Here is a 24,350-nt window from a genome sequence, read left to right on the forward strand (position 1 = left end):
AGTTTACATTTTAAGTGGTGAGCTTAAAAAGTATACACATCAAAATATTGGATTGTAAATACTTTTAACAAAGGGCCATTATTTAAGTGTGAATTAAAAGAAGCGTATGTACATGCACAGCTGTACTTTATGAACATAAAAAAGCAGTAAATACATGTTATCCTGACATCAGTGTAAAGCAAATTAATGTTCAATGGTAATTAGCTTAAAGCACTGTGTCTTTATGACAGGTTATGGTATCCAAATAGCTATGCATTTACTAAACAATATAAACATAAACCAGCAATTAAAATGTTGCTTCAGCAACGTAGATACATCAAAGAGCACACACTGGGTCTATCTAGTCTTTCAAAAGGATGTCTTGATTCCTACTCACTAAAATCTTAAAGGGCACAAATGGGACAATGTAACCATCCATGAAATGTCAAGCATTTGCAAACCGTGATTAACGCATAAAAGCTAATGGCTGGAGGGGGCTTCTTTTTGCACATTTTTGAAGTATTGATAACATGAGGCTGTATGTAGCCATTCCAAATATTAGATTTGGGGTATTGTATTAGGTCATGTGTTAAAAAATTAAAAACTTGTATACCGTTTTTGCCTGGTGGCATTGATGTGCTGCCACTATGCATTGCTAGCCTCACATGCCTCTCCTGCATTCCTTTGTGTTTGCCGTTGTTCCCACTCCTGTTAACTTTTGACCTCTGATGGCTATGGTCAAGCTCCGTATTTGCATACTGTGGGCTATTCCTGTCTGTACTTTGAGTTGTTTTCCTTTTTCAGTCTTTTCCTTCTTGCTCTTTTCGACCCGGGCATCCTATTCGGTATCACTCTGGGCTCAAGCCATGTTCATTGTGACACAGGCAGTTTTCAACAGCTGACCTCAAGGGTTTGGCATGTCCTGTTTGGGGAGCTGCCATCCGATCCACGCCTGCTGCTATCATGACTCACTCTTTCAAAGGCGAGGGATTGCTTATAGAGAGGGCAGGGGGGCCCCATTCAACAGGAGGTGTTTCCTATTTTTTCCCCCTACAGAAATAAGGTTTACATTTTTATGACACACCATTTTGTGCACTTCAGTGAGCACTGCACACCTTACCTTTTAGCTCCTCAGCAGATTCACTAATGATATCACTTAAGAACATCAGCCGAGGCATTAGCCCTTTGGCACTCCTTGTCGCCTTCTTTTCATCAGAATGAATCCTGTCCCTTGGCATGCTCACGCTCAGCCTGTTTCTTTCTTTTTTTTTTGTTTGTTTTTTGTTAAGTAATTTTTATTTGAAGAAAAACAAAAACACAGGGGTACAAATATCAACTTAATCAAAGTCAATCAGATAGTAAAAGTACAAGAATAGATAAATAGTAACTGTATAATAGGTAAGTTATAAGAGTAAAGTTTCAAAAACATTTGAAGCCTGTTTCTTTCTTAATCTGCTGTAATCTATCCCCTACCAAAACTGCTCAGTTAATCAACACATTTTCTTTGGGGGCATATAACAAAGTTTTACTGAAATATAAAAGGATCACATCTGTCTGTTCATTTTACCATAACAGAGAAAGTGAGTGGCGCAGCTCTCACCTTTGGTGCTATGAGTGAGTACATGAGCTTTCCTCCAGTTCTCTAAACCCGCACTGCCCAGCCCTAACGGAAACGAGTTTCTGGTAGTTCAGTAACCATTAAATACCCTCTTTAGTAGGCATCTCATTATTTTTGAGCTTGTATGAATTATAACTAGGATATCCGTAATGAACCCTCTCTCCCTAGTGGCTGCATGATTCATCTGACTTGTCATCTTCACGTTCTGCTGTAAAAATGGAACACACCTATTCGTTCAAACATCCACCCTGGTCCTGTTCATTTTGTAGTTTTTTATTTGGTATGACTGAAATGGTTTTTTTCTGTTCACTTTATGAATTTAGATGTTGCAACACCCTATTTGCGTCATTTCTTTACTTACTCCTTTGTTTGCTATTCCAAGTTTCCATTTGCTGCTGTCTTCTTTTGTACTTTTCTAATGCTGTCCTGTTGCCCCAGTCATTTCTGCAACTGCAGATAAATGCATCAAAAGTTATATTTCCCTAAGACTTTTTTTTTTTTACTTGTCTTGCATAGGTGTTTAAAGACTCTACATTTACTTTTTTACATTCTCACAAAGATCTTCCTGGTGGCCAGCAAAATGGTGTAACTAAAAATACCAATATGACTGCAAGAGAGCCACCTACTTGGTAACGCAATGTTTATCTGCATAAACCAGGGGAAAGATACTTGGGCCCAGACTTAACAGTCATTTAGCAGCATCACACCCTCCCTGCGATTCGTTAAATATCAGTCCCTGTGACCACTAAATGGCTATTTGGAATGTACTAAACCCATTTTGCAATTTGGTAACAGGTTACTGAATTACAAAATCTATTTAGACAGGAATAATAAAGTGTTATTTGGAAGTGGCGTTTATAATGTGACCCTTCCAAATATCGATTTGTTATGGTATCTGTCAATTTTGTGCGACCAAAACCTGGTCCCAGAATATTCAAATTGTAACCGACTCCTTTCATGGGGTGTTAAGCCATTTGCAAAAGGGAAGTGGTCCTCTATGGGCCTCATCCCATTTATTAAAGTTAAAAAAAAAAAAGTTTGGGGGGGAGAAGGCAGTAGTGTTTACTCTCAAACTTCTAAAATGGGTAAACTTTTTTTAAACTATGCCATGTTTCCTTCAAAGAAAACAGGCCACATTTGATCAAAATGTATTTAAAAAGCAAACACAGACATGTTGGTCTGCTGACCCCAGCAGGCCACTATCCCTGTGATAATCACCAATGGTACTGAGTCACAATTTGTAGCTTACCTAATGAATATTGATTAAATATGTCGGATTGCAACCTACTGTGATTTGGGGCCATATGTATCATTCCAAATTGCGATCGCAAACGCCGAAATTCCCAGAATTTCGGCGTTTGCGATCGCAATTTGGCTCAGTGATATGTATCAAAGAAAAACTGCCTCGCAAAATAAGGAATCGCAAAATTAGCGATTCCTTATTTTGCGATTGCATTTACGGAATCGCAAATTGCTATTCCTTAAATGCAATGTAAGAAGCACAGAAAAAGTGCAATTTGGCCTTAAGGAGTCGCAAATTACCACCAACTTCAAGTTGGTGGTAATTTGCGATTTCTCTGAAAAATGCACTTTTTTGCATTTTTTAAAGTGCCATGTGGCGCACATACATGCGTGTATGTGTGCCACATGTGCACACATGCACATTTCAGGGGTGCAACAGGGTGGCCTTTTGACACCCTGGCACCCTTGAAATTGCATTCTCATTTTGTGATTCTCTAATTGAGAATCGCAAATTGAGAATGTCTTCCCATTAATTCCTATGGGCCTCTAGGTCCATAGGAATGAATGGGGAGGTATTCCTTAATTGCGAATCGCAATTCGCAATTAAGGAACATGTAGGATTCGCAAAATTATTAGCAAATCCTACATACATAGCTTTTTGCGATTCTCAAATAGCGATTCGCAAAAAATCGCAATTTGAGAATCGCAAAAATGTATTTTCATACATATGGCCCTTGGAATCTTGTGGACTGTCCTATTAGTACATAAGTGGTTTTGCAAAATTCCATATTGGAAGCAAAAATACTGTTTGCAATATACGACCTGTATTTTGCAACCAGTGTTTTGTACATCTGGCTCAAATGTATCTCACCTACTGTCGTAACAAATAACCTCCCTGTTATAATCCCACAGTTTTGTAAAATTGCCTGTCTCAAGGTTCTGTGCCTCACTTTCTCCGCTTCGCCGCGGCAGACATTCCGCTGCGGTGCGGGTGAATCCGACACGTGCGCAGATCTGATGGCCCCCAGCCATCCGACGCACATGCCCACCGTGACGTTGGACGGCCAGGGGCCGTCAGACGCATGGAAGCGGTTAAATGTCAACTCTGTTTTTTGTTTTCTCCACTTTTGTTTTTTTTGCTTTTCAGTTCTCACCAAGTGTATTATCTTACTGTAAATGTTTTTTTTGCTATGGTTAAATTTATTGTAAGATGAGTTTGATGTAAAGCACCCTAATGCTTTGTAGTCAAGAAGCACTAGATAAGAGTATAAAAGACGTGCACTTTGGAGAAACAAGTTCAGCGACTGATCTCGTAACTCTTCAACCCAATGCACTAGATGAATCCAGTTGCCAAAGCACCTACCTTGATCATGATGGTGGACGGCTGGGGCTTGGCTCAGTTTAGGCAGCAAGGATTGGTGGGGTCAGCCAATCTGGTCTCTGAGGCAAGCAATGCAGTCATGGGACCCACTCAACATCATGCTCTCTCAGTGAGATAGGACTCCAGCAATGTGAGATCACAACATCACATGGCTTTGAAGACCCTTTAGGCTCTGGTTCTGAGATATTTCGGCGCAGTCCGTCATCTGCAGCCACAGTTGCTGTGTGACGAGCATCAGTGAAGTCCATGTGCTTGTTGCCATGGTGATGTAATAGAGTTTAAGTAATTAAAATAAGCTCTCCTGTCGCTCTCTGGTGGCAGTCAGAGTTCCCGGTCACTGGGGCCATCCGTGTGAAGGGTTTAGAATGCCAGTGTTGAGCATGGGGAGCCCATGTTGGCAGGCACTCTAACCACCCCCTCCCTCACCATTCCTCACCTACCATGGTGTGCCCTAACACCTACCCTGCTGCCTACCCAGGAAGGCTGTTTTTATCTCCGACGGTCTAATGTTAAGTATTATTGTAGCTGGGTCTGATGCAGTGGATATCCCAGCACTCCTTTGATGTAGCTGAGAATGTCCTTCCAAAAAAAGAGTCAACCTGGGGCATGTCCACCAGACATGCACTGTGTCTGCTTTCTGCCCGCAGTCCTTCGAGCATGGGCTATCTGTTGTATCATACATCTGTTTTAGCTTGAAGGGTGTAATATGCCAGTCCATCAGAATATTATACAGGAATTCCCTATTCTGTGCACTTCTCAAAGAGAGGGGGAAATCGGTCCAAAGTTTCTGCCATTGTACAGTGGTAATATGTTACCCAAGATAGCCCTGCCACTTTCTCATATATGACCATTCTGGAGCAGAACCCATTTTTGTTAGGGCAGCATAGATATTGAGGTTGTGAAAAGCTTTTCCTACGCTGACAAGGGCCTGTTATTTGCCTCTTTGTTCACTGGATGGAGAGCCTAATGTCTCAATTGGAAATAGCACAAGTGACTAATTTCTTTAAGTTTATAGTCCTGTTTGCATTGAATAAAAGATTTGATTTCGCCCCCTTCAAACAAGTACCTCATCACCCTACATTCTCCTCGAAGTTCTCAAAGTCGCCCTTTACTTTCCCTGGTGAAAAATCTAAGTTACCCATAAGTGAAATGAATAGGCAAGGGAAATTGGTCAATTTCTGGTTTCTCGAAACTAAATCCCACACTTTCAATGTTGGTTTTAGGATCCCTGACAAGTCTTGCCCTGTTGGCTAGCCAAGGTATAGTTCATGGAGCGCAGCTCATCGCTGCGGCCTGAATCATTTCAAGAGTTTTGGCATGGAAGTGCAACTGTTGCATGTCCTACAGACTTTCTCCCTCCCCCAAGATGATAATGCAGAAGCATGGGTTGTGTCCAATAGCTATATATTAATTTGCTGCACATCTAGTCTTTCCAAGATATCTATGAAGATTTTCTGCGGGACAATACATAGCCACAACTTATGTGTTATGTTTTAAATTAAGTGTCACTGAAGGCATTGAAAAGTTCTTGGTAAGCCCAGAAATATTGTACATCAGCAAAGTGTCATCCATGACAGTCGAGCTACAAAGATAAATGAACCAGCCCTGCTAAGCACACAAACACGTGGACAACTGACTTCTGTCTCTGTCCAAAACAATAGGTGAAATCGCTGTGTCATGTTGTGTCGAATTAGTGCATGTGTGGCTGTGTTGATTGCTGTGTAAGTGAATGCAGTAATGTATCAGTGGTTACAAAATTGGACAGAGTGAGTAAGCATGTGGATTAATGAATGGGCATTGAGTGCAAGGATGGATGAGGTTTACTGTGCCTATTGGCTACATGGTTAGATAAATAGGTGACTTCAGGACTGATTCAGACATCCAACACTCGTTCATCTAGCCAAGTACTCTTTCATCAGACCGTGGAATCTTTCTCCCATGTATCCACTCAACTAACAATATAATCAATGGGGGAGGGAAGGAGAAGCTGTGGTCCATTCGGCTTCCTTTTATTAATGCAAAGAATCAATGAACAGTGGACCACTTGTCCTGTGTAGCCAGGGTCTTTCTGCTCTTGGTTCCGTCATAAAAGAACCCTCATGACTGTACACAGGTGCGAAGGCGGTATATACTGGGTCACCGCTTGTGTGTACTAGTACAGCATCATCATAGGGTCTTTTTTAGTATGTATGCTGACCTCCGCCGGGAGGAAGACCAACTGGTTGTACAGTAGCGTCCAGACATAAATATGAGGGAGGGTGTGAGAAGTGGTCATCGGGGGTACCGCGAACAGAGCCAGAACAAATCAACGACTTGACGGAACCGAATACAGTTCCATATGTGCCTTCGGGTACCTCCAGAAAGCACAAAACACTCTTCCATAAGGTACAGATACCACAGATCTGACCCCATAAACATGATTAGTGGATAATTTTCACTATACAAGGAACCACAACGCGCTTTCCTTTAAATCGGTCCTGACGAAAGCCTTTAGACTATTACAGAAGGCTGAAACATGTTGACCCTCGACATTTGATAGTACGGTAGACCAGTAACTCGGTCTTCATCCGTACTCCAACATTTTATTTATTTTTCTCTTATCAACATTCTTTTTTAATAAAGTGTCAACAGAAAAAACGATTAAGAGAATTTTAACTTCACTTGACCTGAGCACTTCTCACACCCTCCCTCATATTTATGTCTGGACGCTACTGTACAACCAGTTGGTCTTCCTCCCGGCGGAGGTCAGCATACATACTAAAAAAGACCCTATAATGATGCTGTACTAGAACACACAAGCGGTGACCCAGTATATACCGCCTTCGCACCTGTGTACAGTCATGAGGGTTCTTTTATGACGGAACCAAGAGCAGAAAGACCCTGGCTACACAGGACAAGTGGTCCACTCTTCATTGATTCTTTCCACTCAACTAACCACACAACACACAAGTTTCCAATCATTGAATAAGCACTTCCAGAGACAGAAGCCAGACCTAGTAGCGTTTCGTAATGTGTGTTCCTTCTAATGTAGCAGTATGCAGTATGATTTATGCAGTATGATTTGTCTTGTACCCTTTAGGGTGCAAGCTTTACCCTTCTTTTCTTCTCTTCCATTTTGAGCATCTTCTACTGGCATATCATAGGGCTTCATAACTATTGACCATGAGGGAGGGGCGGGGGGATCTAGGACTTTCCTTTTATTAAGAAACCATGCCAACCATTTATCTTATAATGGAGCCTTTGTAGTGGCCAGAGAGCTGCTGATGGACAACAGTTTCTTATTCTAAACATTACAATTATTGATACATTTAAATTGATTTAAGAGTTCTTTACCATTCTAAAATATGTTTTTTATTTTCATATTGTATTTTCTACTACATTATTAAAAAACACAAATACAAATATCCTGGTTTTGAATGTTGCTTTATCATCATTATAGGGAAATAGTGGCCATATTGCTAAAATATCAGGTAGGTGGGATTGTTTGCAAGTCCTTTGACTACTTTCTCCATTATATCCCAGTTAGTCAAAAATCTTTGAAGTAGAAGAGGTAACTGTGCAAGCGCCCTCTAATAAAGCACTTGGGGAGTTTTCACTCACAGGTGTTGAGGATGGGGTCCTAAAACGTCTTAATAATTATATGGATCGTGTTCTTGAAGACTACAGTGTTGATGCTGAATTACATTTGAACAGCAAAAGACACACAATTGAAACCGGTCCTAGAATGCTTATTTCCAGTCCAGGGAGGACCTGGCTTGGCAGTTCGGGCTCGACTGTTCCCATTGGGCGCAGGGTCAAGACTGATTTGCATATGGCTGAGATCAAACTGGAATGGCACGGTGTAGGACCAGCACACACATCCACTGAGACAGGAAACGCACGCAATAATTGACACCACACAGTAGGTTGAATAAAACCAATCAGTTTTATCTAGATCAACATTAGGATCAAAAGCATTTCATTAGGAATATATTGGCAGTTCATTAGGAATAGATTGGCAGTTCATTAATACATCAAAACCTGGCATTGAGTCAAAGCGCGACACCTGGTGATCCTGGGGAGCGTCAAACACAGCGTTTACGCCAAGCGCAGCATATCGCACTTCATTAGCGCTTCAAAACATGGCATTTAAGCATAGCGCTACACATAGCAAATCAATAGCGCTCCAAAACATTGCATGTAGGCATAGCGCGGCACATAGCCAATCAATAGTGCTTCAAAACATGGCACTTAAGCATAGCGCTGCACATAGCCAATGAATTGCGCTGCACATAGCCAATCACTAGCGCTGCAAAACATGGCATCTAACCATAGCGCTGCACCTAGCCAATCAAAACATGGCACTTAATTGAAGCCTGACACATGGCATTCGATCAGGGCGTTCCAGGAGGGCCTTGACGGGTCCCCTCCTTAAGGGATCTATCTGGGCCGTGGAGACCGTTACTCGAGGCTCTCTTTATGTCTCAAATCACCGGCCTTCGGTAGGGTGAGGGGTTCCCCAGGCTCTCCTTATGTCTCGAGTCACCCTCTCCTCTGAGGTGCTCGCGGAGCCCTTCACCGGGCGAGGGTCGAGGGGGGCCCAAGGCTGCTTTACTTACCCCCTCCTTTTTGGGCGATGGGGGCCCACCGGCCTAAATAAGTACCGTCCCCGGGGGAGGGGCGGGTCTCAGGCTTCTCCCCGGCCTTCCGCCCTCCTCCCCAGGGGTTACCTCGATCTTCGGCCTCACCGGGCCCTTGGGCAGCTCCGCGGCCGGGCGGGGGCTCACTCTCCATGGAGCCCCTCCCGCCAGCCGCGTGGGTCTCCCGGCGATGTCCGGTCCGAGGGGCTTCAGGAGAAAGCGGGGAGCTCTGCAGGCCTCGCGGGGGCACGCCCGCAGCCGCCAATGGCAGCGCGGCCTGCGGGGGCGCGTTTGCTGGAACCAATGAGGAAGCGGCAGGGGCGGCACTCGGGAGACCGCCCCCGTCAGGTGATGGGAGTGCCCGGCTTCAGGGCCTAGCGCGACCCGGGCTGGATGACGTCAGCCTAACGAGGCCTTCGCTGCTTTCCGGCGGCCTTCTCCGCCCTGGGGGCCGCGTTACCTCGGCTGCGACGGCAGCGATGGGGCCCCGGGCTTCTCCGCGGGCCCCGGTGATGGCAGGGGACAATCTCACAGCGGTGAGCTATTTATTTTTGGGTTCCCCAACGGGGGTGGAAGAAATGAAGGGCTGGCTTGTAGCTGGGGGGGAAGCGATTCGTTCAGCGCCCAGCGCCCCCTTTCTCTCACAGTGACGCCCCAGCTCGGGGCAGGTAGGTGGAGAGGTGGCAGGCCACACGCCCGTGGCAGAACAAGCTGGGGAGGGAGTCCAGGTTAAGTCAGTGAGCGCAGTGGTACAGTGCAGATACCTGGTTGATTCCCCCAGCAGTTCTGTGGGAAGTTTCTGTGGTAAGTTTTAAGGTCCTCTTGGAGCTTGTTGGTTCTGGCGCCCTTAGTAGTTTGGTTCCTTGGGGGGAGGGGGGGGGGGGGGGTAGATTGAGTTGGTGACTGAAGGGAGTTCTCAGTCAGGCTTGGAAGGTTGGCCCTGGGTTCCCCTCTCGCTGGGCCAGGTCAGTGGGCTAGCTCAGGATCCCTCACTCAACTTAAAAGGCAGCACCTAAGCCCTGTCACTTTCAGTGGTATAGGTCCCTGACTAGGCCCTACCGCTTAAAACTCCTGCGTAGGTTCCCCCAGGTCTGCGTCGCCCCAACTGACTAAAAATGTTCCCTCCTTTCCTTAAGTATCCCTAGGTCAGGTGACCACCCTCTAAGGCGGCAAAAGTAAACCCCACCCTTCTTCTAGAAGGTTCCAGCAAGTTCCAGGAGCTTCCCCACTCTAGCTATAGGACAAAAAGGCGGGCTGGTGTCGTAACAATGTTGTAGGGTCCCAGCCAGCTCCTGGCAACTAGGGCGCTACTAAAAAGGCCACTCCGCAGTAGCAGGGGCCTGTGGCAGCCATATTGGGGGAAGAGAGCACCTGCACCTTAACACTGATTAGCAATGAAAAGGCGCTCGGAGACCTAAGGCCAACGAAAAAGAGGGTGGAAAAAATGAGGCAAGGGCAAAAATACAGGGAAAGACCACCCTAGGGCTGACAGGTCGAACACGCGTCCCCCCCTCCAGCCGAAAGAGGGGAGAGCTACCCAACCTCTAGGGAGTTCTCGTCAGTAAGGCGGAAAAACCGGGAGAGACCGTCAGCATTGGCGTGGTCAACTCCGGGCCGATGTTCCACCCGAAAGTCAATCCCCTGTAGGGAAATGGACCACCTTAGCAACTTGGGATTTTCGCCTCTCATCTGCATGAGCCAGCGAAGGGGTCGGTGATCCGTCTGAACCAGGAAGTGAGAGCCAAAGAGGTATGGCCTCAACTTCTTCAGAGCCCAGACCACCGCGAAGGCTTCTCGCTCGATGGTGCTCCATCGTTGATCCCGAGGGAGGAGTCTTCTGGAGATAAAGGCCACAGGTTGATCTTGGCCATCGTTGTTGAGTTGCGAGAGCACCGCACCTATGCCGTGCTCAGAGGCGTCCGTCTGTACGGTGAATTCTTTTGCGAAGTCAGGTGTTGCAAGCACCGGAGCGGTGCACATCGCGTGCTTCAGAGTCTCGAATGCCTCTTGGCAAGCAGCCGTCCAGATTACTTTTCGTGGCTGCTTCTTAGACGTCAATTCTGTCAAGGGGGCTACGATGGTACCATATCCCTTGACAAACCGGCGGTAATACCCAGTGAGGCCGAGGAAAGCTCGGACCTCAGTTTGGGTCTTGGGGGGCCCCCAGGCCATGATGGTTTCAATTTTGGCCTGGAGGGGTTGCACCTTACCCCCGCCCACCAGGTGTCCCAGGTAAACGACAGATCCCTGTCCAATCTTGCACTTGCTGGCCTTGATAGTTAGACCAGCACGTTGCAGAGCCTGCAGTACCTCCTTGAGGTGCTGCAGATGGTCCTTCCAGGTGCTACTAAAGACAGCTATGTCATCCAGATATGCCGCTGAAAAGGACTCCAGGCCAGATAGCACCTGCTTCACCAACCGCTGGAAAGTGGCCGGAGCATTCTTGAGCCCGAAGGGCATCACTCTAAACTGGAAGTGGCCCTCGGGGTGGAGAACGCTGTTTTCTCCCTTGCTACATCGGCCATGGCAATTTGCCAGTACCCAGATGTCAAATCAATGGTGCTGAGGTCCCGGCTGCTCCCAGCCGGTCCACCAGCTCGTCTGCTCGTGGGATCGGGTGAGCGTCTGTCTTCGTGACAGAGTTCAATCCCCTGTAGTCCACGCAGAACCGCAGTTCTGGTGTGGTGCCCGGTGGGGCCGCTTTCGGCACCAACACCACTGGACTAGCCCACGGGCTGCTGGAAGGTTCGATCACCCCCAGCTCCAGCATTTTTGCCACCTCTCTCTGGATGCTGTTCTTCACTCTGTCCGATAGCCGATAAGACTTGTTCTTTACCGGTGGGATGTCTCCTGTGTCCACATCATGGGTACACAAATGAGTGATTCCAGGCGTGAGGGAGAACAACGAGGCGTACTGCCCCAACACCTGGCGGCAGTCCCTCTGTTGCTCTGGGGTCAAGGATGGGGAGAGGATCACGCCCTACACCGATCCATCCTTCTCCTGGGCTGCCAGAAGGTCAGGAAGAGTCTCACTCTCTTCCTCTTCACTCCCATCCGTCACCATGAGGAGAGCAAGCTCAGATCGCTCATGGTGCGGCTTCAGGCAGTTGACGTGGAGCACCCGATGGGGCTGACGGGGGGTCTTCTAGTCAACGACATAGGTAGTCTGGCCTCGTCACTCCACAATTTCGTACGGACCAGTCCACCGGTCCTTGAGGGCACTAAGCTCCCCAGGCTCCATGACCCACACCTTCTGTCCAGCGTCCAACTCCACCGTCCGAGCATTGCGGTCATACCACTCCTTCATGACGGCTTGGCTAGCCTCCAGATTATCTGAGGCTGCCTTCCACAGCTTGGCCATCTGGCTGCGGAATGCCAGCATGTAGCTGACAACATCACGGGGAAGCTTCTTCGAAGTCTTCTCCCACCCCTCCTTCACTAGGCTGAGGGGCCCCCTAACGGGATGGCCATAGAGCAGCTCAAAAGGGCTGAACCCGACTCCCTTCTGCGGCACCTCACGGTAGGAGAATAGCAGGCAAGGGAGGAGGACGTCCCACTTCCTCCTCAAGTCCTCTGGTAGGCTCCGGATCATCCCTTTTAGAGTTTTGTTAAAGCGCTCTACGAGCCCGTTAGTCTGGAGGTGGTAAGGGGTGGAGAACCGATAGGTCACTCCACACTCCTTCCACATGGCCTGCATATAGGCCGACATGAAATTCGTGCCCCTGTCTGACACCACGACCTTGGGGAATCCCACTCGGGTAAAAATCCCCAACAGGGCCTGCGCCACCACCGGTGCAGTGATTGTCCCCAGAGGAATAGCCTCTGGGTACCGAGTGGCGTGGTCCACTAATACCAAAATGAACCGGTGTCCCGCTGAGGTCGGAGGGTCCAACGGCCCAACAATGTCAATTCCGACCCGCTCAAAAGGGGTCCCGACCACCGGGAGCGGTTCCAAAGGGACCTTCAGTTTAGTCCCAGTCTTGCCACTCGCCTGGCAAGACTTACAGGCCTTACAATAGGTGTCCGAGGCAACTCTCATCCTGGGCCAATAAACATTTGGGACCAACCGCGCAAAGGTTTTGTCCTGGCCCAGGTGTCCGGCTAAGGGTATCTCATGCGCCAACTCCAACAGGAAGGCCCGGTAGCATTGGAGGAACACTAAGGCCCTCGAAGATCCATGCACCGGAACCTTAGGCTCACTGTAAAGGAGGCCATCCTCCCAATACACGTGATAACCGCCAGTCTCCTGATTGGCCGCTTGGGCTTCGGCCTGCCACCGCATGCCATCAAGCGTGGGGCACTCCCTCTGCGCCTGACAAAATTCCTCCCAGGTAGGCCCTCCTTCCACATGCCGGTCGGCAAGTCCCCCACGGGAACGACATCCACCTCCGCGGACTCTGGGGGTACCTCCGCGGGCTCCTCATCCATCACACGGGGCGTGTCCTCCACCACATTCTCCTCTCCAAAATCGGCGTTGGGTTGGGCCATTATCCCAGGCTCCAACCCGGGTTGAGTTCCATGCCGGGCAGCCATGGACCGCGTGACTACGCAAGTCCATCCTGGTAACCCCAGCATCTCAGTATGGGCTCGAAATTCCACATCTTTCCAGTCGGTGTGCTCTAGATCGTTCCCTAGTAAGCACCCAACAGGCAAGGCAGGGCTCACCGCAACTCTCAGCAGGCCTTTGATTCCTCCCCACTCAAAGGGAACTTGAGCCACTGGGTAGTGACTCACACTGCCGTCAGCCAACACGGCCGGATGGAACTCCTCAGGGATCACCTGCTCAGGGGACACCAGCCGCCTCACTACGGTGGTCATGCTGGCACCTGTGTCCCTCAGAGCCTCCACCTCCTCCCCGTTAACTCTCACCCTCTGCTGGTACTTAGCAGTGTTCGGGGGTAGGGACACCACTGGGACCATCTCTCTATCCCCGAGTGAAACCAGGGTCAGGCCTGTCCACTCCCCTTCCCTATCTAGGGGCAGCTCCACCCCAAGCGCTACACTAGCCACCCCGGGGCTCTGCCCGCCCGTTGGGGCTGGGGGTCTCTTGCGACACTTAGGATCGCCCTTGTAGTGTCCAATCTCCCCACATTCATAGCACCGCACAATCCTTGGCTGCTGACTCTTGTCAGGGTAAGTGGGCTTTGGGGAATTGGACGGAGGTGGGGTCCCTACTCCTTTCTCAAACTGTCTGGTTTGTGGGCCTCTGGAGAACTCCACCTTTTTATCTCCCCCCTCTTTCTTCTGGGGGAAACCCTGTCCGCCTTTCGGGTCATCTCCCCCGGGGCCCTTGTGAGACACCCGGGTGCTAACCCAAATGTCCGCCTCCTCCGCAAGCTCACGGGGATCAGTCAACTTGCGGTCCACCAGATGTTGGCACAGCTCCGGAAAACACTTATCCAAGAGGTGCTCTCTTAAAAACAGATTATACAAGCCCTCGTAATCCTGCACCTCGCTGCCACGCACCCAACCATCTAGCGCCTTACAGGCATAATCAAAGAAATCCACCCAATTCTGCGTGGACAGCTTATGGCTGCCACGGAACTTCTGCCGATACCTTTCAGGGTTGAGGCCAAATTTCTTAAGCAACGCCTCTTTCATGGGGGCATACCTTACCTGATCCGCCTTTGCTAGGTACAAAAGGGTGTCCCTGACATTAGGAGGTATGTAGCGATACAGGCCACCCCCCCCCCCCCCCCCCCACAGTTGCTTTCAGGTACCCCATGGGCTGTCAAGGCCACTTCATACGCCTCCAGCCACTTGGCGATGTCATCCCCCACCGTGTAACTGGCAATCACATCCTTGGGTAGATAAAATGTTGGCTCCTGATGAGCCTTTGGTACGGTGCCACCATTATCATTACCTGACGCATTCAACAGTAGAGCTCGCAGCTCCAGCTCCTTAAGCTGAAGCTCGTGCGCCAGCTTCTTCTCTTCCATCGCTAGTCGTCTATTTTCCCTTTCATGTTCTAGCTTGGCAAGCTCCCACTTCAACTGCCTCTCCTCCCTCCTGTCCTCATACTCTTCTGGCGACACACTCCTCCTAGACCCTGCACTACTGCTTGCCCCGGAACGTCTTCCTGGTGGCAAGTTTTCAGAAACATCAACATTGAGCAGGTCTAGCTCTTCCTGCGCGCTCTCCTCCTGAGGTGCACCCTGCCCCTCCTGTCCCCCATCCCCTCTACCCTCTGGGTGGGCCTCTACCCATGCCCTCAAGCCTGCACGGAGTTCCGGTCCTTTGGCTCTCCGCACCGCCGGCACCCCCATCCCCTGCCCGAATTCTCTCAGCTGCCTTACTGTATACCCCTCAAGGTTGGCTAACTGGAACTCCATTGTGACAGGTGGGGACCCAGACATCAAGGCTCTAGGATGTGAGTAACAGTGTTGGGCTAACCAGGACTCCACACACTCAGTCTAGACAGTGGGAGTCAATTGATGCATAAATACAGTACACAATAGGCGTCTAATTGCGGCGCCCTCCGTCTCACTGGAGGGTGCTGTATAGTCACAGGTCCTTATCCCACCGCTGGCCACCAATGTAGGACCGGGGGTCACCAGGCCCTATGGGGGTAGCGTGGCGCGAGCAGGTAGGCATCCAAGGGCTTACGTGTAAAGTGACCATACAGCACACACATCCACTGAGACAGGAAACGCACGCAATAATTGACACCACACAGTAGGTTGAATAAAACCAATCAGTTTTATCTAGATCAACATTAGGATCAAAAGCATTTAATTAGGAATAGATTGGCAGTTCATTAGGAATAGATTGGCAGTTCATTAATACATCAAAACCTGGCATTGAGTCAAAGCGCGACACCTAGTGATCCTGGGGAGCATCAAACACAGCGTTTACGCCAAGCGCGGCATATCGCACTTCATTAGCGCTTCAAAACATGGCATTTAAGCATAGCGCTACACATAGCAAATCAATAGCGCTCCAAAACATAGCATGTAGGCATAGCGCGGCACATAGCCAATCAATAGCGCTTCAAAACATGGCACGTAAGCATAGCGCTGCACATAGCCAATCAATAGCTCTGCACATAGCCAATCACTAGCGCTGCAAAACATGGCATCTAACCATAGCGCTGCACCTAGCCAATCAAAACATGGCACTTATTTGAAGCCTGACACATGGCATTCGATCAGGGCGTTCCAGGAGGGCCTTGACGGGTCCCCTCCTTAATCGATCTATCTGGGCCATGGAGAACGTTACTCGAGGCTCTCTTTATGTTTCAAATCACCGGCCTCGGTAGGGTGAGGGGTTCCCCAGGCTCTCCTTATGTCTCGAGTCACCCTCTCCTCTGAGGTGCTCGCGGAGCCCTTCACCGGGCGAGGGTCGAGGGGAGGCCCAAGGCTGCTTTACTTTCCCCCTCCTTTTTGGGCGACGGGGGCCCACCGGCCTAAATAAGTTCCATCCCCGGGGGAGGGGCGAGTCTCAGGCTTCTCCCCGGCCTTCCGCCCTCCTCCCCAGGGGTTACCTCGATCTTCGGTCTCACCGGGCCCTTGGGCAGCTCCGCGGCCGGGCGGGGGCTCACTCTCCACGGAGCCCCTCCCGCCAGCCGCGAGGGGCTTAAGGAGAAAGCGGGGAGCTCTGCAGGCCTCGCGGGGGCGCGCCCGCAGCCGCCAATGGCAGCGCGGCCTGCGGGGCGCGTTTGCGGGAACCAATGAGGAAGCCGCTGGGCGGCACTCGGGAGACCGCCCCCGTCAGGTGATGGGAGTGCCCGGCTTCAGGGCCTAGCGCGGCCCGGGCTGGATGACTTCGGCCTAACGAGGCCTTCGCTGCTTTTCGGCGGCCTTCTCCGCCCTGGGGGGCGCGTTACCTCGGCAGCGACGGGGCCCCGGGCTTCTCTGCGGGCCCTGTTGATGGCAGGGGACAATCTCACAGCGGTGAGCTATTCCTTTTTGGGTTCCCCGACGGGGGTGGAAGAAATTAAGGGCTGGCTTGTAGCTGGGGGGGAAGCGATTCGTTCAGCGCCCAGCGCCCCTTTCTCTCACAGTGACGCCCCAGCTCGGGGCAGGTAGGTGGAGAGGTGGCAGGCCACACGCCCGTGGCAGAACAAGCTGGGGAGGGAGTCCAGGTTAAGTCAGGGAGCGCAGGAGTGGCACAGCGCAGATACCTGGTTGATCCCCCAGCAGTTCTGTGGTAAGTTTCTGTGGGAAGTTTCTGTGGTAAGTTTTAAGGTCCTCTTGGCGCTTCTTGGTTCTGGCGCCCTTAGTAGTTTGGTTCCTTGGGGGGGGGGGGGGGGGGGTAGATTGAGTTGGTGACTGAAGGGAGTTCTCAGTCAGGTTTGGAAGGTTGGCCCTGGGTTCCCCTCCCGCTGGGCCAGGTCAGTGGGCTAGCTCAGGATCCCTCACTCAACTTAAAAGGCAGCACCTAAGCCCTGTCACTTTCAGTGGCATAGGTCCCTGACTAGGCCCTACCGCCTAAAACTCCTGCGTAGGTTCCCCCAGGTCTGCGTCGCTCCAACTGACTAAAAATGTTCCCTCCTTTCCTTAAGTATCCCTAGGTCAGGTGACCACCCTCTAAGGCTGCAAAAGTAAACCCCACCCTTCTTCTAGAAGGTTCCAGCAAGTTCCAGGAGCTTCCCCACTCTAGCTATAGGACAAAAAGGCGGGCTGGTGTCGCAACAATGTTGTAGGGTCCCAGCCAGCTCCTGCCAACTAGGGTGCTACTAAAAAGGCCACTCCGCAGTAGCAGGGGCCTGTGGCAGCCATATTGGGGGAAGAGAGCACCTGCACCTTAACACTGATTAGCAGTGAAAAGGCGCTCGGAGACCTAAGGCCAACGAAAAAGAGGGGGGAAAATGAGGCAAGGGCAAAAATACAGGGAAAGACCACCCTAGGGCTGACAGGTCTAACACACGGTGAGCAAAAAAACGATGGATTTAGGCCCAGATCTCTGTACTGGGGTGAATGTATGACATTGTTCTGCATTCTGTCCATCAACTATTGTTTTTGCGAATTACATTTGAAAGCAGTCCTTTTTTGACATAAACTTTGAACACTGAACAAATCTAGCCTTCATATATTAACATCTGTGACGGGTTAACTGCTTATTTTTATTCAAACGAATGATATGCTGTTCAGTGTATTCATTTTCTCTTGCTTTATTAAAGTGATGGTGTATTGCTGTAGAATTCTCTCTAGAGTTGTACCGCAACCGACCACGTACCAATGTCCAGTCTGCAGCATAAATCAGCAAGTTTAATAGCTTTCAGTCAATGTTGAAAGAACACCTGTCCCCTCACAAGGGTTTTATCGCTACATAAGGAAGAGGATGACCTAACCCAGAGTTACACTTTCAAACAACCTATTGGCTGTGCAGCATCAGCAATAAAAGAACAAGCATTAAAGCCAACAAGTCTTGCCTATGTGAGAGCTGTTGGCTTTGCCAATGTCTTATAGCCATGTTGTACAGCAGTGTGGCTACTGTTCAGCATGGCTAAAAGTTAGTGAGGGTGAGAGGAGTGGCATAGGGTTGAGTGGTGTTCAGCGGAGTGGCATAGATTAGAGTGGCATAGAGGTGAGTGGTGTCAACTGGGAGAGAGTGACACTGGGTGGAGTGGAGTAGAGGAGAATGGTGTAGTGTCGTAGAGTACAGTGTCATAAAGTGAAGTGGCATGGAGTAGAGTGTAGTAGAGTAGAGTGCTGCAGGGTGGCATAAAGTGGTGTGGGATGGAGTGGCGTTGAGTGGCATAGAGTGGGTGAAGTGGAGTAGCTTGGCGTAGAATAGAGTGGCATAGACTGGAGTGGCCTACAGTCGAGCCGCAGTTAGTGGCCTAGAGTGGAGTGGTGCAGAGCGGAAGGGAGTGCCGTGGGGTGAAGTGGCATAGAGCGCCGTAGGGTGGTGTTGTGGCGTAGGGTGGAGTGGCATAGAATGGGGTGAAGTGGAGTAGATTGGCCTGGACTAGAGTGGAATTGAGAGCATGGAGTGGCGTAAATTGGAATGGAGTGGCATAGAGTGGAATGGAGTAGCTTCGAGTGAAGTGTAGTGGTGTGGATTAGCATAAAGTGGAGTAGAATAGTACAGTTGTGGGTGTAAGTAACTAAAGCGTCAATAGAGACAGCAGATTGGGTGATATCAACATAAATGAGAAGACATATGCCTGTGTTAAAAGTAGGCACGTCAGCACATTGCACGTCCAGAAATACTACCGAAACGGTTATAAAAAAATAAAAAAATTGTGCATTGCAAAAAAACGAGGTAGAATACATGTACTTGGTTCATGATCCAGAGAAGTACTAAATCAAGAAAGGAAGTGAAGCCTGTAAGAGCTAGCCAATGGAAAGATTGCAAATAATAGTGACAATGAAAACAACTCATTGTATGCTGTGAGCGGGTTGTAAATCCACTGAATTGTAAATCATATGTCTGGCAGTGCTCGCGCCTTGGAGGCGAGACTTAATAAAGAGAGCAATGATCTGTTCGCATGAATGCGCACATACGCTTCATGATGCAATGACTGTTCAGCATGATGACTTAAGCATTCTCAGTAGGGCTGGTGTTGGCTACTGGCCTTTTGGCTTTGTCAGTTATTGCTTTGTCATGGTTTTTGTAAATCTCTGTTGTGAGGAGCAAGCTGCCGGGCCCTAGTCAAGCTAAAAAACTAAAAACATTGGCTAAAAGCAAAAATTATTTTTGATTAGAAAAAAACACAATTTGCAATGGTAGTCCCTTGCACTTACGGGAACGAGTTTGTTTGTCTATATTGCTCCTTGTGCATGCCATAATTCACAAAGGCGTACTAAAACTTTCCAAACCTAACCAGTGACCTGACCAGATTATAGACCAAGACAGTAAAGCATTATAACCTGCATCAAAAAGAACTACAAAAATAAAATAAATTGCAATGAAAAATATTAACATGGAATGAAAATAACTGCTACAGGTCGTACTTCAAACATGCTGTGGATTTAAGAGCACTTTTTCATATTTTTATATATTGTTAAATTACAGTGAATATTTCTGTTCTTGGTGTAGTGTGTTATCTTGTTTTGCTGACTTTGTCTATAATCTGGTGAGATTGCAGTTTGGGTTTGGAAATGTTTTAGTACTTGTGTGTCGTAGCCTGTTGCTAATGTGTAACACATTTTTTTTAATTAGAATTCGGTATGTTTTTCAAGTATGCGGAGCATGCTCTTTTAATAGTAAAATCTTTTTTTCTTCCTTGTGGAGTGTACAAATGGAATTGGATCCCTATTGCAACCTGCAAATTTCAAGCGTTTATGAATCAAAAACAGGACAGTTTCTCAAATTCACTTGAGAAGGTAGGTCAGTGGCCATAGGGGCGGGAACCCCAGTATTGCCATGGACCAGCTGAAACTTGGATCGATACTGAGATACAGTAAGAAAGAGATTTTAAACTAAGATGTTAAGGAGTGACTTTCTGTGGTAAAAGATTGTTACAGATTCCTTTCATTTTCTCAATTATAATATAGACACACACTGCTCCATATCGAATTTTCAGAATTCCTACAACCTCCAGGTCTCCTCCAAAACCTACACAATTATTAATGAAAATTAAAAAGAATGGAAATTTTAATTAGGACATGGTATACTATACTAGAGTAAAGCCACAGACCTTCACTACCTAGTGATCTTTGGTCTCACATAGGCATATGCTTCAAGAATAAGATAATTCCTTCTTTGATCCAATGCAAATATTTACTCTCCATAGAGTGCTTTGATCACCAGCCATAGTAACAAAATTCAATTCCATTCCCTCAGTCAAATGTTAGAATTGTAGGTAAGACATCAGAAACCTTTTGAAAATATGCTTTTCAGATATAAACTGAATCTACGCACTCTTCAAAAATGTTTTTGTGAATATCACGTTTGACTTCGCTGCAGTAGCACTGGGTATCCATGCAGCCACCATAATAGCAAAACTGACATTACCCTGTCTCAAATTGTTTGACTTCGATACCTACTAAATTATCATCTTGCTCACAGGTCCTGTGTACCATGAAACCTGCAACTGTCCTCAAGAAGACAGTGACACATGGCTGAAGGAAATGAAGTGTCCTCAAAATATTTCTCAAATTCAGAATGATCTTGCACATTTCCTGACCGTGGATCCTGATAGAATTGCAGAAGAAATCCCAGAAAGGTTTGGAGAAAGACAAAGTTTGTGCCACTACACAGTTAAGGATAACAAGGTATGCAAAGTGTTCCTTTGTGTCTGGGACAAATGTCACAAGGCTTTGTTTTTGGAAATGTGAAGCGCTCAACACATTCCTTCTTTGTGTTACATATCCATGCTTCTCTTACATCGTCTGCCTGTGCTGGATTTGGATGGAGGACAATACCTTTAAGAGTTTTAGCCATATGTTTTACTTTTGAACAGTGTTTGTGCCTCTAATATCGCTGCACCTATTCATTACATTTTTCTAAGCCTTGTGTTCAATGCTTTGCCTGCTGGTACACTTTCTCTTGGCCATAGAAGGATTTTTGATGCCCTTTCATTTATCTTCAGCCAGAGGCCCATGGAACCGCTTGGTCAAGGACTACAGGGCATCATTCAAAAGGATACAGCTGGCACAGCACCCTCACTAAAGCTGGACCGTTAAACGTCTCCTACTCTGAATACTGAAACAAATTGCATACACTGTTTTCTTTGTAGGTTTCCATCAGCCATTCCTTAAATTGATCATTTCCTTCACTTGGGTAGCTACTTTTTCCACTGCCTCAGTCTTCATCCTCAAGATATGAGACTTTGGTTTCTCCCTTTTCAGTAGCCATGTGTTTTCATTCTAACATCCAGCCACTAAGGTGCACTCAAGAAGGCTGTGGGGGTTCCTGCCTTTATCCCTGAATAAGACTATACACACTTTAATTTTTTGTATTTCCAGATCAACTTCATGTTCCAGCCTGAGTTTCTGCACACCTGCCTGATGCTTCATGGCCCATGTAGACATTTCTGTCTCCAAACACTGGCAAGATCATATCCTGGTGGAGGGTCTTTGTTCCATGTTTGGGCTCATAGATCTTGCAGGCATTCTGACCCTGCCTTCTGTACTTTTTTCTCTTTAGTGTCCTATGCACACTCCAGGTTTTCCTGTTTTGTGTATTGTGCTCCCTGGTTCCCCTGGTCTTTTCCTACTCACGTCTCAATACAGCTGTCTTTTCATTGGCGGTTTCCAGATCGCTAGCACCTTGTTTATTCTTTGCCCCTGTGCTCCTCCTCTGAGCTTCAACCTATTTCTTCGCTGTGAGACTAGTACGCAATGGCTAGCAACTGGCCTTGCAGTTGAGTTTCCTTGTGATACGTTGTAACCATACTGCTATTTTTCCAATCTTGGTCTTTTAATCTCGGTTTCCATTGCAACTTGGTTCCACTTTCATGTTCTGCCTAGTTATTTGTATCTGTTTTTGTTTATCCTGCCTCCTTTTTCATGTGGTTGCCTTGTTCCTACCTCTTTTAGCACATTTCCTTTTGTATATGCAGATTCCTTGCCTTGTGGTCTGTGATCACTTCAATCGAGACAGCTGCATACATCAATATATCTCCCCTCTAGGTCTACGGTGACATCTTGTGGCTAAAATGTCACCGCAAAGAACACCCATGTCAGTACCCATTTCGAATAATTCTATTAGGAGATTACGAACACCTTATCTCTGTGCAACTTAATCACCTCCTCCATCAGATGTGTCTCCTGAAGCATATCTATCATTATAGTTTGTTGCTTCAGGTTTGTTTGTCCCCTATATCATTTTGAATATGCATTGAGACCTTCGAAGTCACTGTCTTTGTCTGTTCACATCTTATCAACCTTATGTTAGCTCCACCCTTTGCTCCCTCTGGTTGGTGGTGTTAATCAAACTAACAAACAAATGCCTCTCTTACAGCCAAGGACAGGTACCACACCTCCTATCCAAATGAACTAGAACTTTGCGCCCATCCAACTAGATGTAGGTTCATCCCAGTCCTGTCCTAGACCCAGAGTAAACTAAATACACCCTCCCAACTCAAGCAACTAGAGAACTAGAATATACATCCCTACAAGACTTGAAGAGATTACAAGTAATTGAATGCTCCTAGGTCTCTGTGGGGGGACAGTTCATCACCTAGAAACCTGATCTTCCCAATCTAAGCAGAGGGCTACCGAAGGCACCAACCCAGAACACCCAGCATACCTGATCAATATGAACTTCAATCTATGATTAACTTAAACCCATAACATGATCCTTTCCCAGTATGTCTTATTTACAAGAAATGTGTACATCATTAAACCCCAGCTCACACCCAAATCACTGATCTTAGTAGCCTGAGGCTATAAGAGGCAGATATTGTGACTGCATCTTCAAGTTCCACATCAGATCTATCACTATCGAAGTTACCAGGCTATCTATGTTGATGTGCCAGTCCTGTCTTCATCAGCCTAGTTGATCCATGTATCTGTTGTAATTGTGTCCTGGTTATCCTCGGTCACTTCAGTAACCAGCATGCTTGCAGACTTTCTGCTGCAGGTTCTCATAGATCAGCCAGTTGCGCCAAGCTGATCCATGGGATTAGCCACCACAAAGGTGTAAGTCTGATAGGGTGAGAGGGCTGTCGGGAACCTGATGTCCTTGGTGGCCCCTGCACACTACTGCTCCTCACTTAAATTCTGCTCTGAGGTCTGCCCGGATCTACTGATTGCCTATATAGGTCCTCCAATCCTCCCCCTCACACACCATCACTTTTGCGGGCAAGGTCCACCACCATCTTCCTTTGTCCGGTCAGCAGCGGATCTAGTGCCAGCATCTCCCACCCCTTGCCAGGTATATCCGTGGCCGCCCTGCTGGTTTGCCTCTAACTTCTTCGACCTGCTGGGTTCCCAACCTGACCCCAATATTCTGGGTCAGTATAACGTCCCAGGCCACACTCCTACATGGCTTAACAGGCAACAACGTGAAGTGCTGGGTATTTTAGTCCCAGCGGTGCAGGGGCACACACCCTATGACTTCTGGGTTCACCCTGTTCCAGACCTACAGAAACACAGAGTCTTCTGGGTGAAGTCAAAGATTCATTTATTGGCTGCAGACCAATTACAGGTATCCTAGAAGTACAACAGCGTGTATGTTCTCAGGAGACTGCTGAAAATCATAGGAACGGACTTCATCTTAAATACCCTTTTTCTTGCCTCAAGCATACATTCCTAGGTTTATGATATGGCCATTACAAGTATACATTACAAACGAAAAGGCAGAGTCGTGATGACCATCCCACATTCCAGTTCGGCCAGCCCACAATGATTTACACAGTAAGGTTCAGATCCCACATCGGATGTCAATAGACCCCCCAATAAACATGAGCATCTCCTGTTTTGGGAAACAAGTCATAAAGCAGGAACAAGCAGGTGTGAAAGAGATTAGCCGGAGGATTGTGTAGAATGAAAGGGTTTTATGATGGGTCAAGCCCTGATGCTAATCACAGGTGGACGGAGGAAGGGGAGCTCGTGAGACCAGTTTGACCCGGGGCAGCAGAGCCAGCTGCCCAGGTCACAGAGAAGTCAGAGGAGAA

General features: G+C 48.0%; 1 protein-coding gene across 1 annotated transcript in view; it reads left to right on the plus strand.

Moving 5' to 3' along the window:
• POGLUT2 (protein O-glucosyltransferase 2) overlaps positions 1-24,350 on the plus strand; it is a 142,994-nt gene that overhangs the window by 31,954 nt on the left and 86,690 nt on the right. The window contains exon 3 of the mRNA XM_085622099.1: positions 20,798-21,003. Coding sequence (XP_085478225.1) covers positions 20,798-21,003 — 206 coding nt within the window. The remainder of the gene's footprint in view (positions 1-20,797; positions 21,004-24,350) is intronic.

This window comes from Triturus cristatus, chromosome 8 (genome assembly GCF_964204655.1).
Source record: "Triturus cristatus chromosome 8, aTriCri1.1, whole genome shotgun sequence".
Lineage (NCBI taxonomy): Eukaryota > Metazoa > Chordata > Amphibia > Caudata > Salamandridae > Triturus > Triturus cristatus.